The sequence below is a fragment of the Astyanax mexicanus genome, chromosome 12, assembly GCF_023375975.1.
Source record: "Astyanax mexicanus isolate ESR-SI-001 chromosome 12, AstMex3_surface, whole genome shotgun sequence".
Classification (NCBI taxonomy): domain Eukaryota; kingdom Metazoa; phylum Chordata; class Actinopteri; order Characiformes; family Acestrorhamphidae; genus Astyanax; species Astyanax mexicanus.
In genome coordinates, this window is record NC_064419.1 from 19,071,894 (window position 1) to 19,091,021 (window position 19,128).

The following is a 19,128-nucleotide window of genomic DNA, read 5'->3' on the forward strand; positions in this document are numbered from 1 at the left end:
CTTCTTTATCTTTCTCATTCCTTCTCCTGCTGTCTCTCCGCAGATGGCATCATGCAGCGCGTGTTAGAGAGAGGCAAAGGACTGAGCTTGTGGAGTGGCACAGACTCGCTCAGACTGAGCTGTCTGACAAAGTGCTGAGATTCAGAGCCAGACTGGCTCAGTTTCATAACTCCCTCTCCACACCAGGCGTCCACAGCTCTTCTGACCCCGGACGTTCTGCAGACTACACAGGCTCAGGGGGACAGCAGGTACAACACACACACACGCACAGAAACACCCTGCCAACTATTCTGCCAGTCTCTTTCAAGGGTCAGAGCTCCAACTGCCTTGGGTTGCTATCTGTATCAGCTCGACAGAGAGTGCAGCCAAAATACTCTGCTGTTCTGGCTGTGTTTTTGGAAGTCCGTGAGCGGCAAAAAACAAATTAATTAGCGCTGCGTGTTGGCAAGAACATGGCGAAATGATACATATCACGATAAAGGGGTTATGATGCAATATATTGATTAAATATATCAATTTTATAAGGTTGTGGGTTGGAAAGAACCTAGCGATAAAATGCATATAACAAAACAGGAGTTATGATTCAGTTATGATATTCAGTTATATAGGGTTGTGGGTTGGCAAGAACCTCATGATATGATTACCTCATGATATTACAAGGCAATACATTGCCGTGAAAATGTATTTGGCCCCTTACAGATTTATTTTGTTTTTGCATTTTGTCAATAATAATGTACACAATATTTATTCCTTTTTTTTTTTAACGCTTTCGAAACTGTAATGTCTTACAAAGATAACCTGAGTAAATTTAAAAAGCATTTTTAAAAATTTTATTTCATTTAATAAGGGAAAAATATATCCGAACCAACATGGCCCTGTGTATTAGTATTAGTATTAATATTGGAATCTTTCACATCTCTGTGGAGGAATTTTTCTTTGCACAATTGTTTTAATTCAGCCACATTGGAATTTTTTTTGCATGAACCACCTGTTTAAGAACATGCCACAACATCTTAAATCAGACTTTGACTAGGCCACTCAAAAACCTTTATTTTGTTTATTTTAGCCATTCAGAGGTGGACCTGCAGGTGTGTTTTAGATCATGGTCCTGCTGCGAGTACACCTGAGCTTAAGGTCACAAACTAATAGCTGGACATTCTCCTTCAGAATTTTCTCTAGAGAAAAGTCATGCTTCCATCTATTATAGAATATTGTCCAGGCCCTGAAGCAGCAAAGCAGCCCCCATTACACTACCACTGCCATGCTTGTTTTGTATAATGTTCTTTCTCTACAATGCTTATAGTTTTACGCCAGATGTAACCAGGACACACACCTCTTATGTTCCACTTTTTTCTTGTCAGCCAATAGAATATTTTCCCAAAGTCCTGGGAATCGAGATGGGGTTTATTTGTAATTTTTTCGGCAAATGTAAGGTGGACCTTTTTGTGTTCTTTTGGTCAGAGCAGAGTTTTTTATTTTGGAACTATGGATATGGATCCATTTTCGTCTTGTCCCTTTTTTATTATTGAATCAAGAACACTAACCTTAACTGAGGTGGGTTAACTTTAACCATAACTAGTTCTGGGTTCATTTGTGACCTCCTGAATGGGTTGTCCATGCCCTTTTGAGTAATTTTGGGAGGCTGATGTTTGTGAATAATAGCTCTGCCTGTGGCTGCTGGAGTCGCAAAGCTTTAGAAATTATTATTATTATTATTATTATTATTATTTTATTTTTTTTTTTTTTTTACTGTAACCTTTTCCAGACTGAGAGATGAGTTTTTTTCTTCTGTTCTTAAGTTTTTTTTTTCATATTTGGACATAAAGTGTTGCCTTTTTAGATCTTCTTGCTGCTTCATGTTGTCAGACAGATGATTCCTTGATTTTAAAGGGCTGAAAGTAATCAGGCATGGTTTTGGTTAGTAAAATTAAACTCATCTTTCCAAAAAATTTGCATATTCATTTAGTTTGGGATAGGGGAGGAGGGTTTGGGGGGTATTTGGATTGATTTTTTTCACATTTATATTTACTCAAGTTATCTTTGTCTGATATTAAAGTGAGTTTGAGCATCTGAAAAAGAAAAAAAAAATCTGTAGGGAGCAAATACTTTTTTTACAGCACTGTCATAGAAGGCATCACCATTAGCATTAATTATGCCACACTTTTCACACATTTTTTATGCATTTCTTTTGCTATTTCTCTTTGATCTTATAGAAGCTTATCATATTAAATTTGTCATTGTTTCTCAACACTATAAGATATTATTTTAGGTTCTGGAGCAGTGTGCTCACAGTGCCAACCCAGACCCTAGTTTACAGCCAAATGCCTGTGCCAGCATAAACCCAGCAGAGGGAAAGAAACACTGCCCTCTACAGGACTTATCACTGGACAAGCACACAACAAGGTTTTGTCCACCTCTTTCATGCCAGTGGTTTCCAGTCATTGCCCTTTACTGTGTAATTCTTTTTTTTGTGTGTTCTTACACACCTAATCTGACTTATTGCCTCATTAAGCATTCTCTGAGAAACTCAGCATTTTCTGAGTTTGTTAGAACAGGAAAACTGTTATTTGTGCAGGGACAGGACACTTCAAATACAACTGATGTACTCATAACTGTTGCTTTACTCTATACCTACACTTATTCTGCAAATCTATAAAAATCAGAATGGATGGATAGATAATCAGATAGAGAAGTCTTGCTGTAGTTTTTAACCAGCTTAGTCTCACTGCAACTGCAACTTAAGAATAGTCCACCAACCAAAGATATGCAACCAATGGGTGTGGGGTTGAGGGGTGTGGAGGTTGACCAACGTAAACTGTGATGAACCTCTGTCCCTTACTTTACATCTATGAGGAGGAGCATCTAGGTAGGAGTGTCTAATAGTGTTTAAAAACTCCAGCAGCACTGCTGTATTTGATCCACTCACTTGTACCAGCACACTCCTAACAAAAACAGTTAGAGTCTGTGTCAACACTGCTTGAATATATATATATATATATTTCATCAAATTCATTTTAGACCTATTATCAATTTTGATTATAGTTTATAATATTGTTTGTCCATGTCCGCAGTGGTGTTTTATAGATCGTGTGGTCATGATAATGAGTTTTGAAGGCATGGAAAAGTCATGAAAAAGCCATGGAATTGTATTGTTTAAAAAGTGTGTGAACCCTGAGTTCTGTTGTGTCTCCGGAGAGTAAATGAAGCAACAAGAAGCAACATAAGGATGTTGGGATTTTCTGTAGAAGAGAGAGGTAAAGTTCTGCAGTGGTATCGAGCTCCAGTCCCAGAAAACTGCACTCCAGCACAGTATGATCATTTTCCTCACCAGCTTTAGTAAATGTTTGTGTTTTGTACTGGGAAATCTGGGAACACAGTTGGAAACCACTTTGGGATGCATTCAGCATCAACATATGTGGATTGAGAACATTATTTCAGAGCAGATATCAGAACAAAGCAAGCCATAGAATACCCAGCGGGGTTGCAGAGGTTTCAGTAAGATTACAGTTCAAATGCTGAGGAGTGCTTTCAGTGGATATTCTGGTCTTTTGTTGCTCGTGGGCAGAGATTCAGTCCCACAGTAGAATTTCTTTCCTCTGCATCAGTTGCTGAGCACACAGGGGGCCCAGACATCAATGGCTTCAGTCAAAGTTTGATCCTAGATCAGGCCTTCTAATCTGAGATTCTGTTAGCACCAACAGTCCCTTGATGTGTTTCTGTCCCTGCAGGCCGTGGCTCTGCAGGTGCTGGTCAGAATGATGCAGCCCGACCTGAGCCTGGCCTTCTCACAGTGGAGGTCAGCGCTCCTCAGCAGCAGGAAGATGAAGCGGCGGGCCGACCTGTTCAGGAACAGCAGGGAACTGACTGGTGTAAGGATGTCCTTCAGCACCTGGAGAACACACACAGAGATGCAGCAGAGAGCAGTCCAGTACAGGGTAAATATCCTGTCTATAAAGTAAACATACCCTCCTTTTAGATTTTAGACTCACCAAGAAAATAGTTGCAGCCTATAGTTGCACTGATATGGGCAATATTTGAGCTACACAAACACTAGCCTTCAAACATTTTAGAACACCCCTATTTTTAAGTACTCCAGTAGCAGTGCTGTATGACCCAGACAAGCTGCATATAAACAATGGCTTGCAAAAGTTTTTATACCCCTTAAACTTTTCCATATTGTGTCACATTACAACCACAAACATAAATAGATTTCATTGGAATTTAATGAGAAAATTATGGATGATTCTAAACCTTTTTTTTTTTACGAATAAAAAACTGAACAGTGCAGTGCTTGCATTCAGAAGTTGCCTGATAAATGCTAATGACAAAAAAAGTCCACCTGTGTGTAATCTAATCTCACAGTACAAATACAGCTGCTCCTTGACGGCCCCAGAGGTTGGTTAAGAGAATATTGGGGAGTGAACAGCATCCTGAAATCCAAAGAACACACCAGACAGGTCAGGAATAAGGTTGTGGAGAAGTTTAAAGCAGGCTTAGGCTATTAAAAAGATTTCCCACGCTTTGAGGATCCCAAGGAGCACTGTTCAATCCATCACCCAGAAATAGAAAGAGTATGGCACAACTGTAAACCTACCAAGACAAGGCCGTCCACCTAAACAGGTCGAAAAAGGAGAGCACTGATTAAAGATGCAGCCAAGAGGTCCATGGTGACTCTGGATGAAATGCAGAGATCCACAGCTCAGGTGGGGGAATCTGTCCACAGGACAACTACTAATGGAATGAAAGCCATTGTTAAAAGAAAACCAAAAAGTCCTGTTTGCATTTTGCCAGAAGCCATGTTGGGGACACAGCTAACATGTGAAACAAGGTGCTTTGGTTAGGTGAGAAAACCTGTTGGAGTCTGCAGAAGACTCGAGACTGGGGTGGAGGTTCACCTTCTAGCAGGACAACGTCCTAAACATAAAGCATAGGCTACGATGGAATGGTTTAAAACAAAACATACAGTATTTATGTGTTAGAATGGCCCAGTCAAAGTCCAGACCTAAACCCAATTTATCAAAGAGTTTATTGTCATGTGCACAGTAAGAAACAAGTTTCCTCGTACAATGAAATTCTTTCTTTGCCCCTCGCCAAGTATGCCGCATAAAGATAAAAATAGAAAATATACAATAAAGAAAGAATAAAAAACAAAATATAAATATTAATTAGTGTTAACTTTACATCCATGATGGAAATATATACATGAAAGCAGTAATGGGGTATGGATATTATTTACAAGTAAGTACATGTTATCTACAGCAGTGGAATATGAAAAAAGTGCAAAAGGTTCAGTAGTGCAATTATAAAATTTTGCAAAGTAAAGTAAGCATGTGTCTCTGAGAAATGTCCTTGACATGTAAACGTGTAGAGAGTAATGTGAATGGTTATTTCTGAGGTAGGTTCAAGAGTCTGGTAGCAGTGGGGAAGAATGAGTTCTTTAGCCTGGTGGTTTTGCATTTCACACTTCTGTACCTCCGGCCTGAAGGCAGAAGTGTGAACAGTCCATGCTGGGGGTGGGTAGAGTCTTTGAGGATGGAGGCAGCTCTCCTGAGGACTCTCTGGTGGTAGATGCTCTGCAGAGAGGGCAGTGGAGTTCTGATGATCTTCTCCGCAGTCTTTACCACTCTCTGCAGGCGTGTACGGTCCGTCGCAGTCGTGCTGCCGTACCACACGGTGATACAGTTGGTCAAGAGGCTCTCAATAACACAGCTGTAGAAGTTGCAGAGTATCTTGGGAGACATCCTGAACTTCCTCAGCCTCCTCAGGAAGTACAGCCGCTGTTGAGCCTTTTTGACCAGCTGTGTGGTGTTCAATGTCCAAGTGAAGTCCTCACTGATGTGGATGCCCAGGTATTTAAAACTGTTCACCCTCTCCACTTCAAGCTCCCGGATGAACAGTGGCTGATGAGGTCTCCTCTCCCTCCTCGTATCCACTATCAGCTCCTTCGTCTTGTCTGTGTTGAGGGCGAGGTTGTTGTCCTCACACCATGACACCAGTCTTGTCACCTCCCTCCTGTAAGCCGCTTCATCTCCGCCACTGATACGTCCTATCACTGCGGTGTCATCTGCAAACTTCAGGATGATGTTGTCCTTATGGGAAGCGACACAGTCGTGGGTGAACAGGGTGTAGAGGATAGGGCTGAGGACACATCCCTGCGGGGTGCCTGTGTAAGTGGTGATACTGGCTGAAGTCCTGTCTCCAATCCTGACAGACTGAGGCCTGCCAGTCAGGAAATCCAACAGCCAGCTGCAAAGGGTCGGGTGCAGGCCGAGTACATACAGTTTGTTTGTGAGTTTGTGAGGAATGACCGTGTTAAAGGCAGAACTGTAGTCCACAAAGAGCATCCTGATGTAGGAGTCTTTGTTTTCCAGGTGGGAGAGAGAGTAGTGGAGGGCAGCAGCGATAGCGTCTGAGGTGGATCTGTTGGGACGGTAGGCATACTGCAGGGGGTGGGGTAATCAAGAGCTTGTGTTAAGATCTGAAAACTGCTGTTCACAAACGCTCTCTATGTATTCTGACTGAGCTTGAGCTGCTTTGTAAAGAAGAATGGGCAAATAGTTCAGTCACTAGATGTGCAAAGCTGGTGGAGGTATACTCTAAGGGTGCTTTCACACCTGCCTCGTTTGGTCTTTTCAGACTTTTCAGTTTGGTCCGAACCAACCGGTCCGGGCCAAAGAACCATATTTTGGTCCAACCAAGAGAGGTGGTCTCGGTCCGGGTCTTTTGAACCATGGTCCAGTTCGCCTGCAGTGTGAAAGCGCTTTTCTGGATGGTTCGAACTTTCGGACCAATTACAGGAAGCTGAGCAGGGGTTCCTTAACAACGGCAGCAGAAGAAGAAAAATGAACAACTACTACTAACTGCAGCCTGAGGGAAGGCAGAGTTGGGCGCCCAGTCCCACCCACTTTGTCCACGCCACGCCTTGTCAGTCTCGCAAACTTGTAGTGTATACACAGTATTTAATCCAGACGACGCGGCACATTATATTAAAGTCCGCTAACAGTCCTTTACATTGTTTACTTTCATTCAGAGGCGGAGCTAAAACATGATGCTGACAAAGTGGACGGGACTAAACGGCATGATGCTAACAAATTGGGCGGAGCTGGAAGCACTGGACGTCCAACTCCGCCTTCCTGCAGGCTGCAGTCAGTACCCTTTAAAAAGTAACTGGAAAAGCAGGAAAAATGAGCCGTGGATACAGCTGCTTCAGGACAAGCACGTTCGTTTGGCGAATTTTAACTAACATAGGGTACTGTGCCTGAAGTTGCTGCTGCTGCTGCTGGTATTAACACCACAATAACAGCACTACTATGGAGACTAAATGAATCTGTTCATTAATTTTATCCTTATCCTGGAAAGGCTTCCCGCCGAATGAACCACCCGCTGACGTCAACGTCAGACGCATGTCCTTCTAAAACCAATCAGCGTCAAGTTAAGGAAAAATGCATCGATACGTAAGTGAGAAAGCACCCTAAAAGACTTGCAGCTGAATACTTTTTAATTATTTTTTTTTTATTGTAAAACATTTTTTAATCATGCATAATTTACTTTCCACTTTACAACTGTGTACCACTTTGTGTTGGTCTTTCACAATAAATTCCAATGAAATATATTTGTTTGTGGTTGTAATGTGACAAAATATGGAAAAGTTCAAGGGGTTTTGCAACTTTTTGCAATTGTGTATATATATTTTTTGTCAGTGAATGTATATTACAATTTTCCAGGTTATTTCATTATATTGTTGGTGTGTGTGTGTGTGTGTGTGTGTGTGTGTAAACAGGAGAGGGTGCTGCTCTCTCACTGTGTAACTGACTGGAGAACGCTGATGTGGTGCGGACGCAGAGAACGTTCTCTACAGCTGCAGGCCGTTCACTGCCATCAGACCAGACTACTGAAACACTGCTTTACAGCGTGGCACAGACAGGTGAAGAGATGTACATCGTAAAACATAAATCATTGAACATAATGGGCCTACATAATGAATTTCCTAAAATTATCCTCACAATTCACACTGAAATGTAAAATGTTAGGACTGTAAGAAAATGTCAACATATATTGAAGAATCACAATATTTTGTTTAGCAATACTGTATTGGTTTTCTTTTTTTAACACTATTGTTTTAATGATTAGTTCATGTAAATATTGGTGGCAGACACTGATTCATTTATTGTTCTGTATAAATCCCAACTGTTAGATATTGTAGTTTTGTACTCTGTTATAAGCAGAGATGTATAGTATCATAGAAGTAAAGTAGAAATATTTCACTACTCTACTTTTACTACAGTGTTGTATCTGTATCTATGTATATATGGAGTTAAATAATGTAAGAGTATTAAACTTAGATTAGTATAAATGTGCATATTATACTATGATAGTTGTCCTAAAAAAATTAAATATTCATAATCTTCGTGCGGTATTCTGCTTTCAGCCTTTTAAACAAATGATGTATTTTTTGTTCACTTTCGGTTTCTTTGCCAAAGGGTTTCATTTTGGCAGTTTTATACCTTTAAAGGAATATTTCAATGACATTAACATGGTTTATCTGCTCAGATGCAGTCAATCTGCTTGTTTAATATTTATCATGCTTCTTAAGTTTGCAATAGGAGAACAGGTGATGCTAGGCTAACATTGCTTGCATTGCTTACAAACACTGGTCTTGGACTGTCACTTATCTCATCATTGCACACACATTGTTAATGGTATTTAATACCCGTTAATACATACAACATCTTTACTCATTTACTTATTAGGTACCTAAGCATGACTTCATGTGTCGACCATATAGCTCTGCAGAAAAGTTTAAATCACTTTAGAGACATATTTGAATGTGCATTTATGAAGAACAACAGACAAGTAGACCGTCTAAACCCTAGTCTACCATCTTGGGTGTTTGGTTTGAGTGCATTTATAATAAGTATTTAACAATGTTCATTTTTATCGCTTTACAAGATTATTCGGTAACACTTCCAATGAACCCTGTATTCATAATGCCTTAAGAATGCGTTTATAATGCATTATATGACATGCATAATACCTTATAATGACTGTAATAAGGCTGTATAATAACTCGTAAGTACTTACAGTGACATTCATAACACATTATAAACTACAAGTATAAGAGTTTATAAAGAAAGTGCTTACAATGCCTTATAATATCTGTATATAAGAACGTTATACAATGTAGTGTTGTACCAAAATATACCAAATCTGTGTTATAGTGCATTACTACTACTACTACAATGTACAATGTTCTTATGAACAGACATTCTAAGGCATTGTAAGCCCTTTCTTTATAATTATACTTGTACTTATACTTGTAGTTTATAATGCGTTATGAATGTCACTGTAATACTTATTACAGTTATTATACAGGCTTATTACAGTCATTATAAGGTTTTTAGCATGTCATATAATGCATTATGAATGCATTTAAATTGCATTGTGAATACAGGGTTTATAGGAAGTGTTACCGATTATTCCTTTAATATCTTGATTAGTAAACCTTCAGATTACAGTGTTTAGAAAGTGTTTAGTGTAAAGTAGTCCTGAGTGTTAGTGTGTGTGTATGTCTGCAGGCTGCAGGGTCTGTACTGGACAGTAGGCAGAGGTGGCTGGAGCAGAGGGTGGAGAGCCGTTGCCTCAGCCGGGCTTTCTCCACGTGGGCAGCACGTGAGAGACAGCAGAAGGCCGTCAGAGCATTCTGTACCCAAGTGCTTCTGAGGAGGTATGCAGTAGAGAATTACACTCCACACGGATTGAAGGAATGGTTGCATATTACAACTGGGTCTGTGCACATGGTTAGCCTGTGCAGCTGTTTCATTTACTATGGTGATTTACAGCCAATGTGGTGACCAGTAGTATATGGGCCATTTCAACGAATGGGTGCCATTTGCTTGTTGCAAGTAAATCTTCCAATTTAAAATTATTTGTATGTCTTTTTTTCAGTCTAATAACATGTACATTTAACTCTCAAACATGTACTGGTCAAACTCAGGAAGCTTTACTTAATTTTTTACAAGGTTTCTAAGCCAAAGATGGTTAGAAAACTCATGTGACATTTAAAAAAGTCCACTCATTTCTTTCTTAAGATTTTCTCTCAAGAAAGTTTTAAAGAACTTTTATTTTGAATAAATGGTTGACTGCATGTTCAAATAATTGATATATTTATGACAAAACTCACTCCTGTCACTGGCACTCATTTCTGTTACTGGAACTCACTCCTATTACTGGCACTCAGTCCTGTTACTGAAACTCACTCCTATTACTGGCACTCTTTTCTGTTACTGGCACTCATTTCTGTTACTGGCACTCACTCCTGTTACTGGAACTTAGTCCTGTTACTGGCACTCACTCCTGTTACTGGAACTTAGTCCTGTTACTGGCACTCACTCCTGTTACTGGAACTTAGTCCTGTTACTGGCACTCACTCCTATTACTGGCACTCATTTTTGTCACAGGAACTTATTCCTGTTACTGAAACTCACTCCTGTTACTGGCACTCACTCCTGTTATTTTTATGTTTTGAGTAACAGGAATTAAAGTAGAAGGAATGCTAAATAGCGGCTATGCTAATAGCATGAGGACACTGAACACATTCTAAAAATAAACAAATAAGATCTAAGAATTAATTTAGGTAACAGGAATTAGTGTTGAGATTGAGCTCCTCAGTCATAGTTACAATATGATCAAACATACAGAAAAAATAATGAGGGAACTTTAATTTTGGTCCTCCCATGATCTTTAGAAGAACCAGCTGATGTCACTTCCTGTTGTAGATGTGACTTGAATGTAGAATGTTCCAGATGTTTCAGATGGGGTAATGTGTTACGGTAACAGGACTGAGTGAAACCCAGGAACAAACCTAAAATGTGTATTTTAACTTAAATAATATGGAATTTTTATATAAAAAAAAAAAAAAGCATAGATTGGATTTGGACTCAAAACAATGCAAAAAAAAGGATTTTATTAATGGTAACATTTATACATTTATAGTTAGAGGGTGGGGACAGATAACAAATGCTATTTTTTCTAAGTAGTGTTTTAAGTAGTTAAATTAATATTTTAATATTGTAATAACTTTTGCTGTTAGGTCAATATACAAGACACTATGCTTAATAATAAAATGTATTTTGAAGTTATTTTTTGTGAGCACTTTTATACATGTAATGTCCTGTGAACAAAAATGGAACCCATTCAGTGGAATGGCCTATATTTATGTTTAATCCTCCTTAATATTTATTATAGTTTATATTAAGAGAGTAAACTATACAGGGACGTTTTATAGTATAGTATAAGAGCTTTAGTATGAGATTGTATGAACATTAAAACTAAACACATTACAAATGTCATAAATGAACCAAATTAATCTTGTCTGTTCATTTGAAAGAGATTTGATCTTTATTTTAACAATATATAGAGATTTCCTCTGCCTCAGCTTCTGTTTTCAGACATTTGGTCTCGTAATTTGATAAAGCACCCTCTGAATTCATAGTGGATTCTATGCAGGAGATCTTGCTTCTCCTTTCCCCAAAGAATGAAATCCTTTCATTTCATTCGTTTTTTATTTATGAGGGTAATTTACAGGAGTTGGATAATGAAACTGAAACACCTGGTTTTGGACCACAATAATTTATTGTCCCAACGGACAGTTCTGATGGAAAAAGGAGAGTTGAGGTGCACATTGAATTCTGCCGTCATTCGGGCAGCCGTGGTTTTATGTTTTTTTGGATACAATCTGGGTTAGCACCCGAACATCCCCTTCAAACAGCTTCCTCCTGCGTCCACAGTTAATCCTCTTGGATGTGGTTCGTCATTCTTGGTGGTGTGCTGACATTACCCTGGATATCGTGGCTCTTGATACATCACAAAGACTTGCTATCTTGGTCACAAATGCGCCAGCAAGCGTGCACCAACAATTTGTCCTCTTTTGAACTCTGGTATGTCACCCATAATGTTGTGTGCATTGCAATATTTTGAGCAAAACTGTGCTCTTACCCTGCTAATTGAACCGTCACACTCTGCTCTTACTGGTGTGAATGACAGGTGTTTCGGTTTCATTGTCCAACCCCTGTATAAACGTGGAAATGGTAACAGCGAGTTTTACATGCAAACTTTTTCTCTCATTATATAATCATTGCTTTTTGTGTATATATGTGTGGGCTTCTGCTTGTGTGTCCTCCAGGGTGTTTGCTGCATGGCAGAAGCGAGTGCAGTGCCATAAGGAGAGACAGGAGGCAGCTTTGTCCTTTGTGCAGCACAGGCTCTGCAGCGTGGTCTTCTCCCAGTGGAAGAGCAGCTGCGCCCGGCAGCAGCTGGCCAACAGCAGAGCCAAACACACGCTCCGCCTGAGTGCTAAACACATGCTGCAGGCCTGGAGAGAATACACACACAGTGAGTTGGCCACACACTTTTACTGACACATCCAAAATCAGTTTAAATAATGTAGCGTATTTGGCATATTTGTCATGACTGATTCAGATTGATGTGGCCAGTTTTAAATGTAATTATGATTTATTCTATTAAATAGGTGCCATTTCCACCTTGCAGTTTTTAATCCACAAAATGAAATGTACAGCTTTGGGAAAAAAAGAGACTACCTAAAAAGGTACATTTCTTTGATTTCACCAAATTGAAAACCTCTGGAATATAATCAAGAGGAAGATGGATGATCACAAGCCATCAAACCAAGCTGAACTGCTTGAATCTTTGCACCAGGAGTAAAGGCATAAAGTTATCCAAAAGCAGTGTGTAAGACTGGTGGAGGAGAACATGCCAAGATGCATGAGAACTGTGTTTAAAAAACAGGGGTAAAACTTTATGAATATGAACTTGTTTTCTTTGCATTATTTGAGGTCTGAAAGCTCTGCATCTTTTTTGTTATTTCAACCATTTCTCGTTTTCTGCAAATAAATGCTCTAAATGACAATATTTTTATTTGGAATTTAGGAGAATAGTTGTCTGTAGTTTACAGAATAAAACTATAAACTACAGACAATGTTCATTTTTACTTAAACATATACCTATAAATATCAAAATCAGAGAAACTGATTCAGAAACTGAAGTGGTCTTTTAATTAATCTTCCAAGTGCTGTATGCATCTCTTAGAAGTAAATAGAAAATATATCAATATCAATGTCTTTTTGATAGTATTGTATCGCATCTATACTACGACCGTAATGTTTTTGTCTTGAATAAATATATATATTTTTTCTTTATCATAAAAAAATTGTCAAAAAAATTTTAGATGCATATTTTAGTCTCATAATTTTCTGCCTTATCATTGTAACAAGAACACTAGAATTAACAGCTTTAAAACGTTATGCACATTTATTGTACTTAATGCTACACATCAACAATGTAGCAAATAAGCAAATGGTACTTGTTTCAAAGAAAAAGTCCTACTCAGTTTCCCACCTCACTTGGACCCAGGCAAAACCAGCCATGTTTGTTGCCAGACATTTCCCATCTTTACATATTTCCATTGAAATTTAAAGGGGCACTAAACCCCCTGATTTTTTTTGACTCCACCCTCAAATTTGAAAAAGGCTAAAAAAAATAAATAAATAAAAAAAATAAAAAATAAAAAAAAGGGAGGTGTGGGTTGAGAGGGGCACTGGGTGATGTATGGGTTTAGAGGCAGTTTAGAGGCAATCAATTTTTGAACATATCATGATGACTGTTTTTGTAAATATGTGGTCTAGACAGGTGTCTCATGCATGTCCAGCTGTGTGCATTCAGAGAGGGAAGAGAAAGAGCCTTGAAGAGAAAAGCTATTCTCATCTGGCAGCAAGCAGTGGAAAATATAAAGATAGCCCAACAACTTTATCAACAAGCTCTGCTCTGCAGGTCTGTATGTGTTGAATCATTTCACTGTATAATCTGTTATTCCATTTTTGCTCAACTAGGGTGATGTTAATGCTTAGCTTATTTAGATAAGCTATGCTAATGTACAAAAGATTGTAATCACTTGTCATTGTGTTCTTTCATGCCAAACATCATGGGACAAGAACTTTTATAGTTTCCCATGACTTTTGACGTGTCTCAACATGTAGGAACATATGCATGTATCTAATTCTGTGTATATGTGGGTTTAGAATTTATATGCAGGACAGAGGAAGTATGGAACTTTGGGATTTTGAGGGGTTTATTTATTTTTACTTTATTTATTTTTCTTTCTGATCTTCAAGTCTGTAGTGTTATGTTTTGGTGACTGTTTAAGTGTGAAAGAAATTATGAAAATAAAATACCCTTCTCCCGAGCACTGCTGTATACAGATCGAGCAGTTTCAGTTTATTTTTAAAAATGTCTACTTGCTCAGCATCACTTATAAAACCTACCCAGTATCCTATTTCTTCACAAACGGTCTGTAAATTCCAAGCTGTACAAGAACTAAGATAGCTGGCTAGTAACAGTAGCTAGCTTTCTATATAACTAAGTAAGCTTTCTTAGTTTTTACCATTAATTTTGTTTACCAAAAGATATACTGCCTTTGTCTGTGTAAATTCATTGTGACGTAGCACCAATAGTAAACTTATGATTACAATTGCCCTGCTTAAGTAAATTTATGATGAAAATACCACTGCTGAGGTAGCTAGCTAATTTGCTAGTTAAAAAGCTAGCTAATCAACTAGGATAAATGTGTGACTAGAATAGCACAGTTAAATAATTAAGAAGTCATTTTTGGTTATAATTGCTCTACTGAGCACTTTTTGACTAAAAAGAATGCCACTGCTGTGACTAGAATAGTACTGCTAAAATAAATTCATGATTAGACTAGCACTGCTGAGGTAGTGCTAAATGTGGTGTGCATTATTGCATTAATATGTCTGCTTTGAAAAAAAATGATAAAAGTAAAATGTTCTTTAAGTGCTTTTTTTATTGTAGTTTTGTAGCTAATTTTACTATACTGATTACCATAAAAAAAATAACCTAGACAAAATGTAAAGTGGCGAATTTAATGAACACCTGTGGAAAGCCATGTTTGCTGTTTGGACAAATGTTTTGTTTATTTCGATTTGCCAAAAACCTTTGCTCCTTTACACATTTTTTTTCTCTTCACTTCTCCAGATTTTATTTTAAGTGGCTTGATGTGTACGAGCGTAATAGAGAGCTGCACTGTCTCTCTCTGGATATACAGGAGCTCAGAACTCGAAGGCTACAGCAGAATTTCTTTTCCCTCTGGAAACTACAGTTCCTCCATATCCGTACCAAAAAGCAGCGTCTCCATCTGCAGGTAGCTAACTTCCAGTTCCACCAAGCAGTGAGGCATCGAGACCAGCATGTTCTGACCCGTAGTCTGAACCTGTGGAGGTGGAAACTGGATCTGAAGAGGAGAAGAAGAGAGATAGCTCTGGGTGTTGTGAGGATTTGGAGAGGGTTTGCCTTGCGGTGCAAAGAGTTGAGAGAGAGGGTTCAAAACGTCCAGAAATTGCAGCTGTCTCATGCATTCAGATACTGGGCAAGAACAATGAGACTGAGCATCAAGGCGAGAGAACATCACACGCAGAAGCAGAGAAGAAGGTAGAAGGATTTTTTTTTTTTTTTAAGGCTGTCCAATTTTAGCCTGACATTGGTGTCGAATATTAGGTTCTTTGGAAGCCCAAATGTTTGCTATTAAGTAAAAGTGATTTTTTTTTAAAGTAAAAGTGTCCTTTTTAAATTGATCTCTCAGTAATTGTTTCTTTTTTGTGATTTATAATTTTATTAATCGTATATAGAACATAACATACAGAATATATTATGCAAAACTGTAAAAAAGGAAGGGAGAGGGAAGATACCAAGTGCACCAATAAACAAATAAGACAGTAAATACATTTATTAAAATAAAGATTTGATGCTTGGATTATATCAAACCATGAGTTAACAGTAGATTTTTTAGACTTAGAATTAATCTTTGCAGTACTGCATTATAGAGAGGCTATTGCTCCATATTAATATCAGGTGAGAACCACCCCTGCGGTTTGCTTAGAAGAAAACTGGTAGTGTGAGTCATCATTTAACAACAGGATCCATGCTGAGAGTTATGCTTGTAAAATTATTTAGTATACACAACACCTACTTCTAAAATGATATTAAACTATTAAACAGTCCCAGAGCATATGAATAAAGGTACCTTTTATATTTTTTTACAACTTAGAATACTTTCTACTGACAGTTTAGCAATGAATAATACATGTTAGCCAGGTTAATTCCCTTTCCCAAGTAGACAGAATTGAATTGGTTTGTATGAGCTTTCAATTATTTGTTTAAAGATTTGAGAAACAATACCTTGGGAGCTTGTAGTAGATTGAATTAGGTTTAACACTGGATGAGAAACCAAGGCATAGTTCCAAGGAATGCCATAGGCCAGGGGTTGGCAATAGATGTGGCCTGCAAGTGTGAAACATCTGCTATAATGACCAATAATGAACGATATGAAAAAAAAAAAATTAAATGTTTCTCTGATGAGTTTTTGTTTACATCCCTTCCCTGTGTCTCTGTTGCGGTCGGCATCACTTATTCTTGAGCTCCCTATCTCCTTATAAGGGCGTTTTTTCCCAGCCGTGTCTCAGTTCACTAGCCGGGGCAGCGGTAGTGTATTGGATCGCGACCCTGATGACACGGGTTTGATCCCGCGTGAGGGGCTGTGTGTTAATGTGTGTTTTTTTTATTTATTTTTTCCTTTCTACTTGGGTTTACCTGATTTGAGATCAACTGTTCTGCAATTGGGTTCAACAACCCTCTGGGTTAGAGAGCTACTACACTTCATTTTCCAAAACGGAAAATGGCTTGGTGAATATCTGGCCAGCAGCCAAACTTAATTGCCAACCCCTGCCATAGGCTTTAATTGCAGCTTTAAACTTCAAGTATATACAAAGGAGGAGCCTGGAAGAAACATTTTTTTTTGGATAGCCTGGAATGTGCACACACCATTACATTTAAAATATCTGCAAATGTGCAAACAGTTTTGAGGACCAGGAGGAGCAGGAAAAAGATTCCCTTCCTGCTAATAGCTGAGGATTATGCCACAGGGGGGTTTGTAAAGATTTTTTTTCTTCAAATAACCCATCATCTTCCCAGCACTTTGCCACGCTAATAAAGAATATGAAATAATAGACCCAAGTAATTGCTTTTTTAAAGAATGTTTAAAAAGTTGTTCTATATAAGGGGTCAAAAAATATAATTTTTTAATTGGATCATTTTTGTCCAATGTTTAAACCACATAAAGCTTTGGGCTAATTTGATGTTCACAGCTGCAACTTTTCCATTGAATAAAACTTTTTTTTTTTTATTAGCAGTTTACTTTACCTAGCTTTGTGAAGATTGTGTTTCTACTCTGTAAAGCTGAGCTGCTGTTCTTCTCCCAGGGTTCTGCTAGGCTGGCATGTCCACACAGTTTGGGCTCAGAGGATGCGCTACAGTGAGGCCTGCTTCCAGTACAGGATGGAGCTCAGGGTGATGGGCTTCTGTCTCAGCCTGTGGAGGAGGGCACTGGTCCAGACCCAGAACCAGCAGTGTGTTTTGGAGGACCTCCTCAGCCTCTATCACAGCAGACTGACAGCACAGGCCTTTCAGAATTGGAGAGCAGCCACCACACGGCAAAGAGCGGCCAAGAACATCAACACAGCTTTACTGCGAAAGGTTGAGAATTTTACATTCTATATAATAGTTATTTTAATTTTAGCTCTTGGCTTCTTGACCACAGTTAAAACTTTTGAATGACTTTGAGTGTTTAATGAAAAGCCAATGAATACCAGTTTAGGGACTAATATTAATGTTTTTTTATTTGTGTGATGCCCTTTTAACTGTTTAACTGTTTGAGTCACGATGCTCACTGTAATAAACCCACTAGATTGTTTTTTCTCATTTATCACGTTGTAATTGTGCTTATATAGTAAATCAACTCTACATTATCTGAAAATTCTGAATGCTTTCTGAGGAAATGTAGCACACGTGCAGTTTTTCTGCAAAGCTGGGTCGTACTCTGCTAATACTACTGTTTTCAACGCAGTGGAAATGTTATGATTGAGTTTATTTGGTGATATTTCTGAGCACGTAAACCAACCAATGTGGTATCCAAGCATTGAAATCTGACATTTAAAAAAAAATGTCTATGTGCCAAAAAGTATTTTTAACATTTTGGATAAGTTAACTGCTTATATTTCTTGTTAGGCATTTAATTTCTACTTCAAAAGAATCAAGAATAGAACCTATCAATATTTCATGGTATTTTTACAATAACACTATTCTTGGCAATATTTTATTTCTATTGCACTATACTATATACGATTGCAAGAAAATAAAATAAAAGGGCTTGATTAATATAAAACAATTGTATGAAACAGTTAATTGTTTTTTTGTAAATAACAGTGACTTACCAAGAGTCCTACAAATATAAAAGTAATGTAAAAAAAATAAAGCTCAGTAAATAGAAAGACAAATACACTGCTTTTATGACATAATACCGCTATTATTACAATATGGACTTTATCATTTCAAAATTTGACGATATCATGAACAGCATAGTACAATATGGCACACACCTACCTCAGACATCCAACATGTTTTGAATTGACATAAATTGTAGTACAGAAAAATATTCTAAATTAGTTTTTTCTCTGCATTATATATTTAAAGGTTCCATAGTAGGGAAACTGTATTTTTTTTTTATATAGTTGAATAATTAGTTTTTTTTTATACATAGGTTTATGTTTTTCCCTGCATTATAGCTTTAAAGGTTCCATAGTAGGAAAATTTTATTTTTCTTAGTATAGTTGAATAATTAGATTTTTCTTTTTTTTATACATGAAAATGACACACCATTAATCTCAAATACTAATCTCAAATGCCTTAAAAGAAAATAAGTAATTTACAAAATGCAAACTGTTACATAACAGATAATGTATATATATATATATATATATATATATATATGATAACTTAATGCATACACCCCCAAAAATTTACATACACCCAGATTACTAGCCAATGTTTTTGGTGGTTTCCTCAATTAGCTAACCACATGCTACAGGACTGAATATCAGTTTTATTCAGTAAGAGTAGTTGGTAATTAGAAAAATATATATGTTCATCCTACAGAGCATTCTAAAAATCAAAGCTTTGCTATACTATGCTGGGCTATTACGAGCT

The 19,128-nt window shown here is 37.8% G+C and overlaps 1 protein-coding gene across 2 annotated transcripts in view; it reads left to right on the forward strand.

Annotated features, from left to right (window-relative positions):
• Nucleotides 1-19,128, forward strand: part of LOC103033502 (uncharacterized) — a 57,847-nt gene that overhangs the window by 28,308 nt on the left and 10,411 nt on the right. For both annotated transcript variants that reach the window (XM_022670703.2, XM_022670702.2), the window contains exons 11-18: nucleotides 44-248; nucleotides 3,729-3,935; nucleotides 7,781-7,924; nucleotides 9,576-9,724; nucleotides 12,182-12,390; nucleotides 13,701-13,845; nucleotides 15,067-15,519; nucleotides 17,346-17,619. In XM_022670703.2, coding sequence (XP_022526424.2) covers nucleotides 44-248; nucleotides 3,729-3,935; nucleotides 7,781-7,924; nucleotides 9,576-9,724; nucleotides 12,182-12,390; nucleotides 13,701-13,845; nucleotides 15,067-15,519; nucleotides 17,346-17,619 — 1,786 coding nt within the window. The remainder of the gene's footprint in view (nucleotides 1-43; nucleotides 249-3,728; nucleotides 3,936-7,780; nucleotides 7,925-9,575; nucleotides 9,725-12,181; nucleotides 12,391-13,700; nucleotides 13,846-15,066; nucleotides 15,520-17,345; nucleotides 17,620-19,128) is intronic.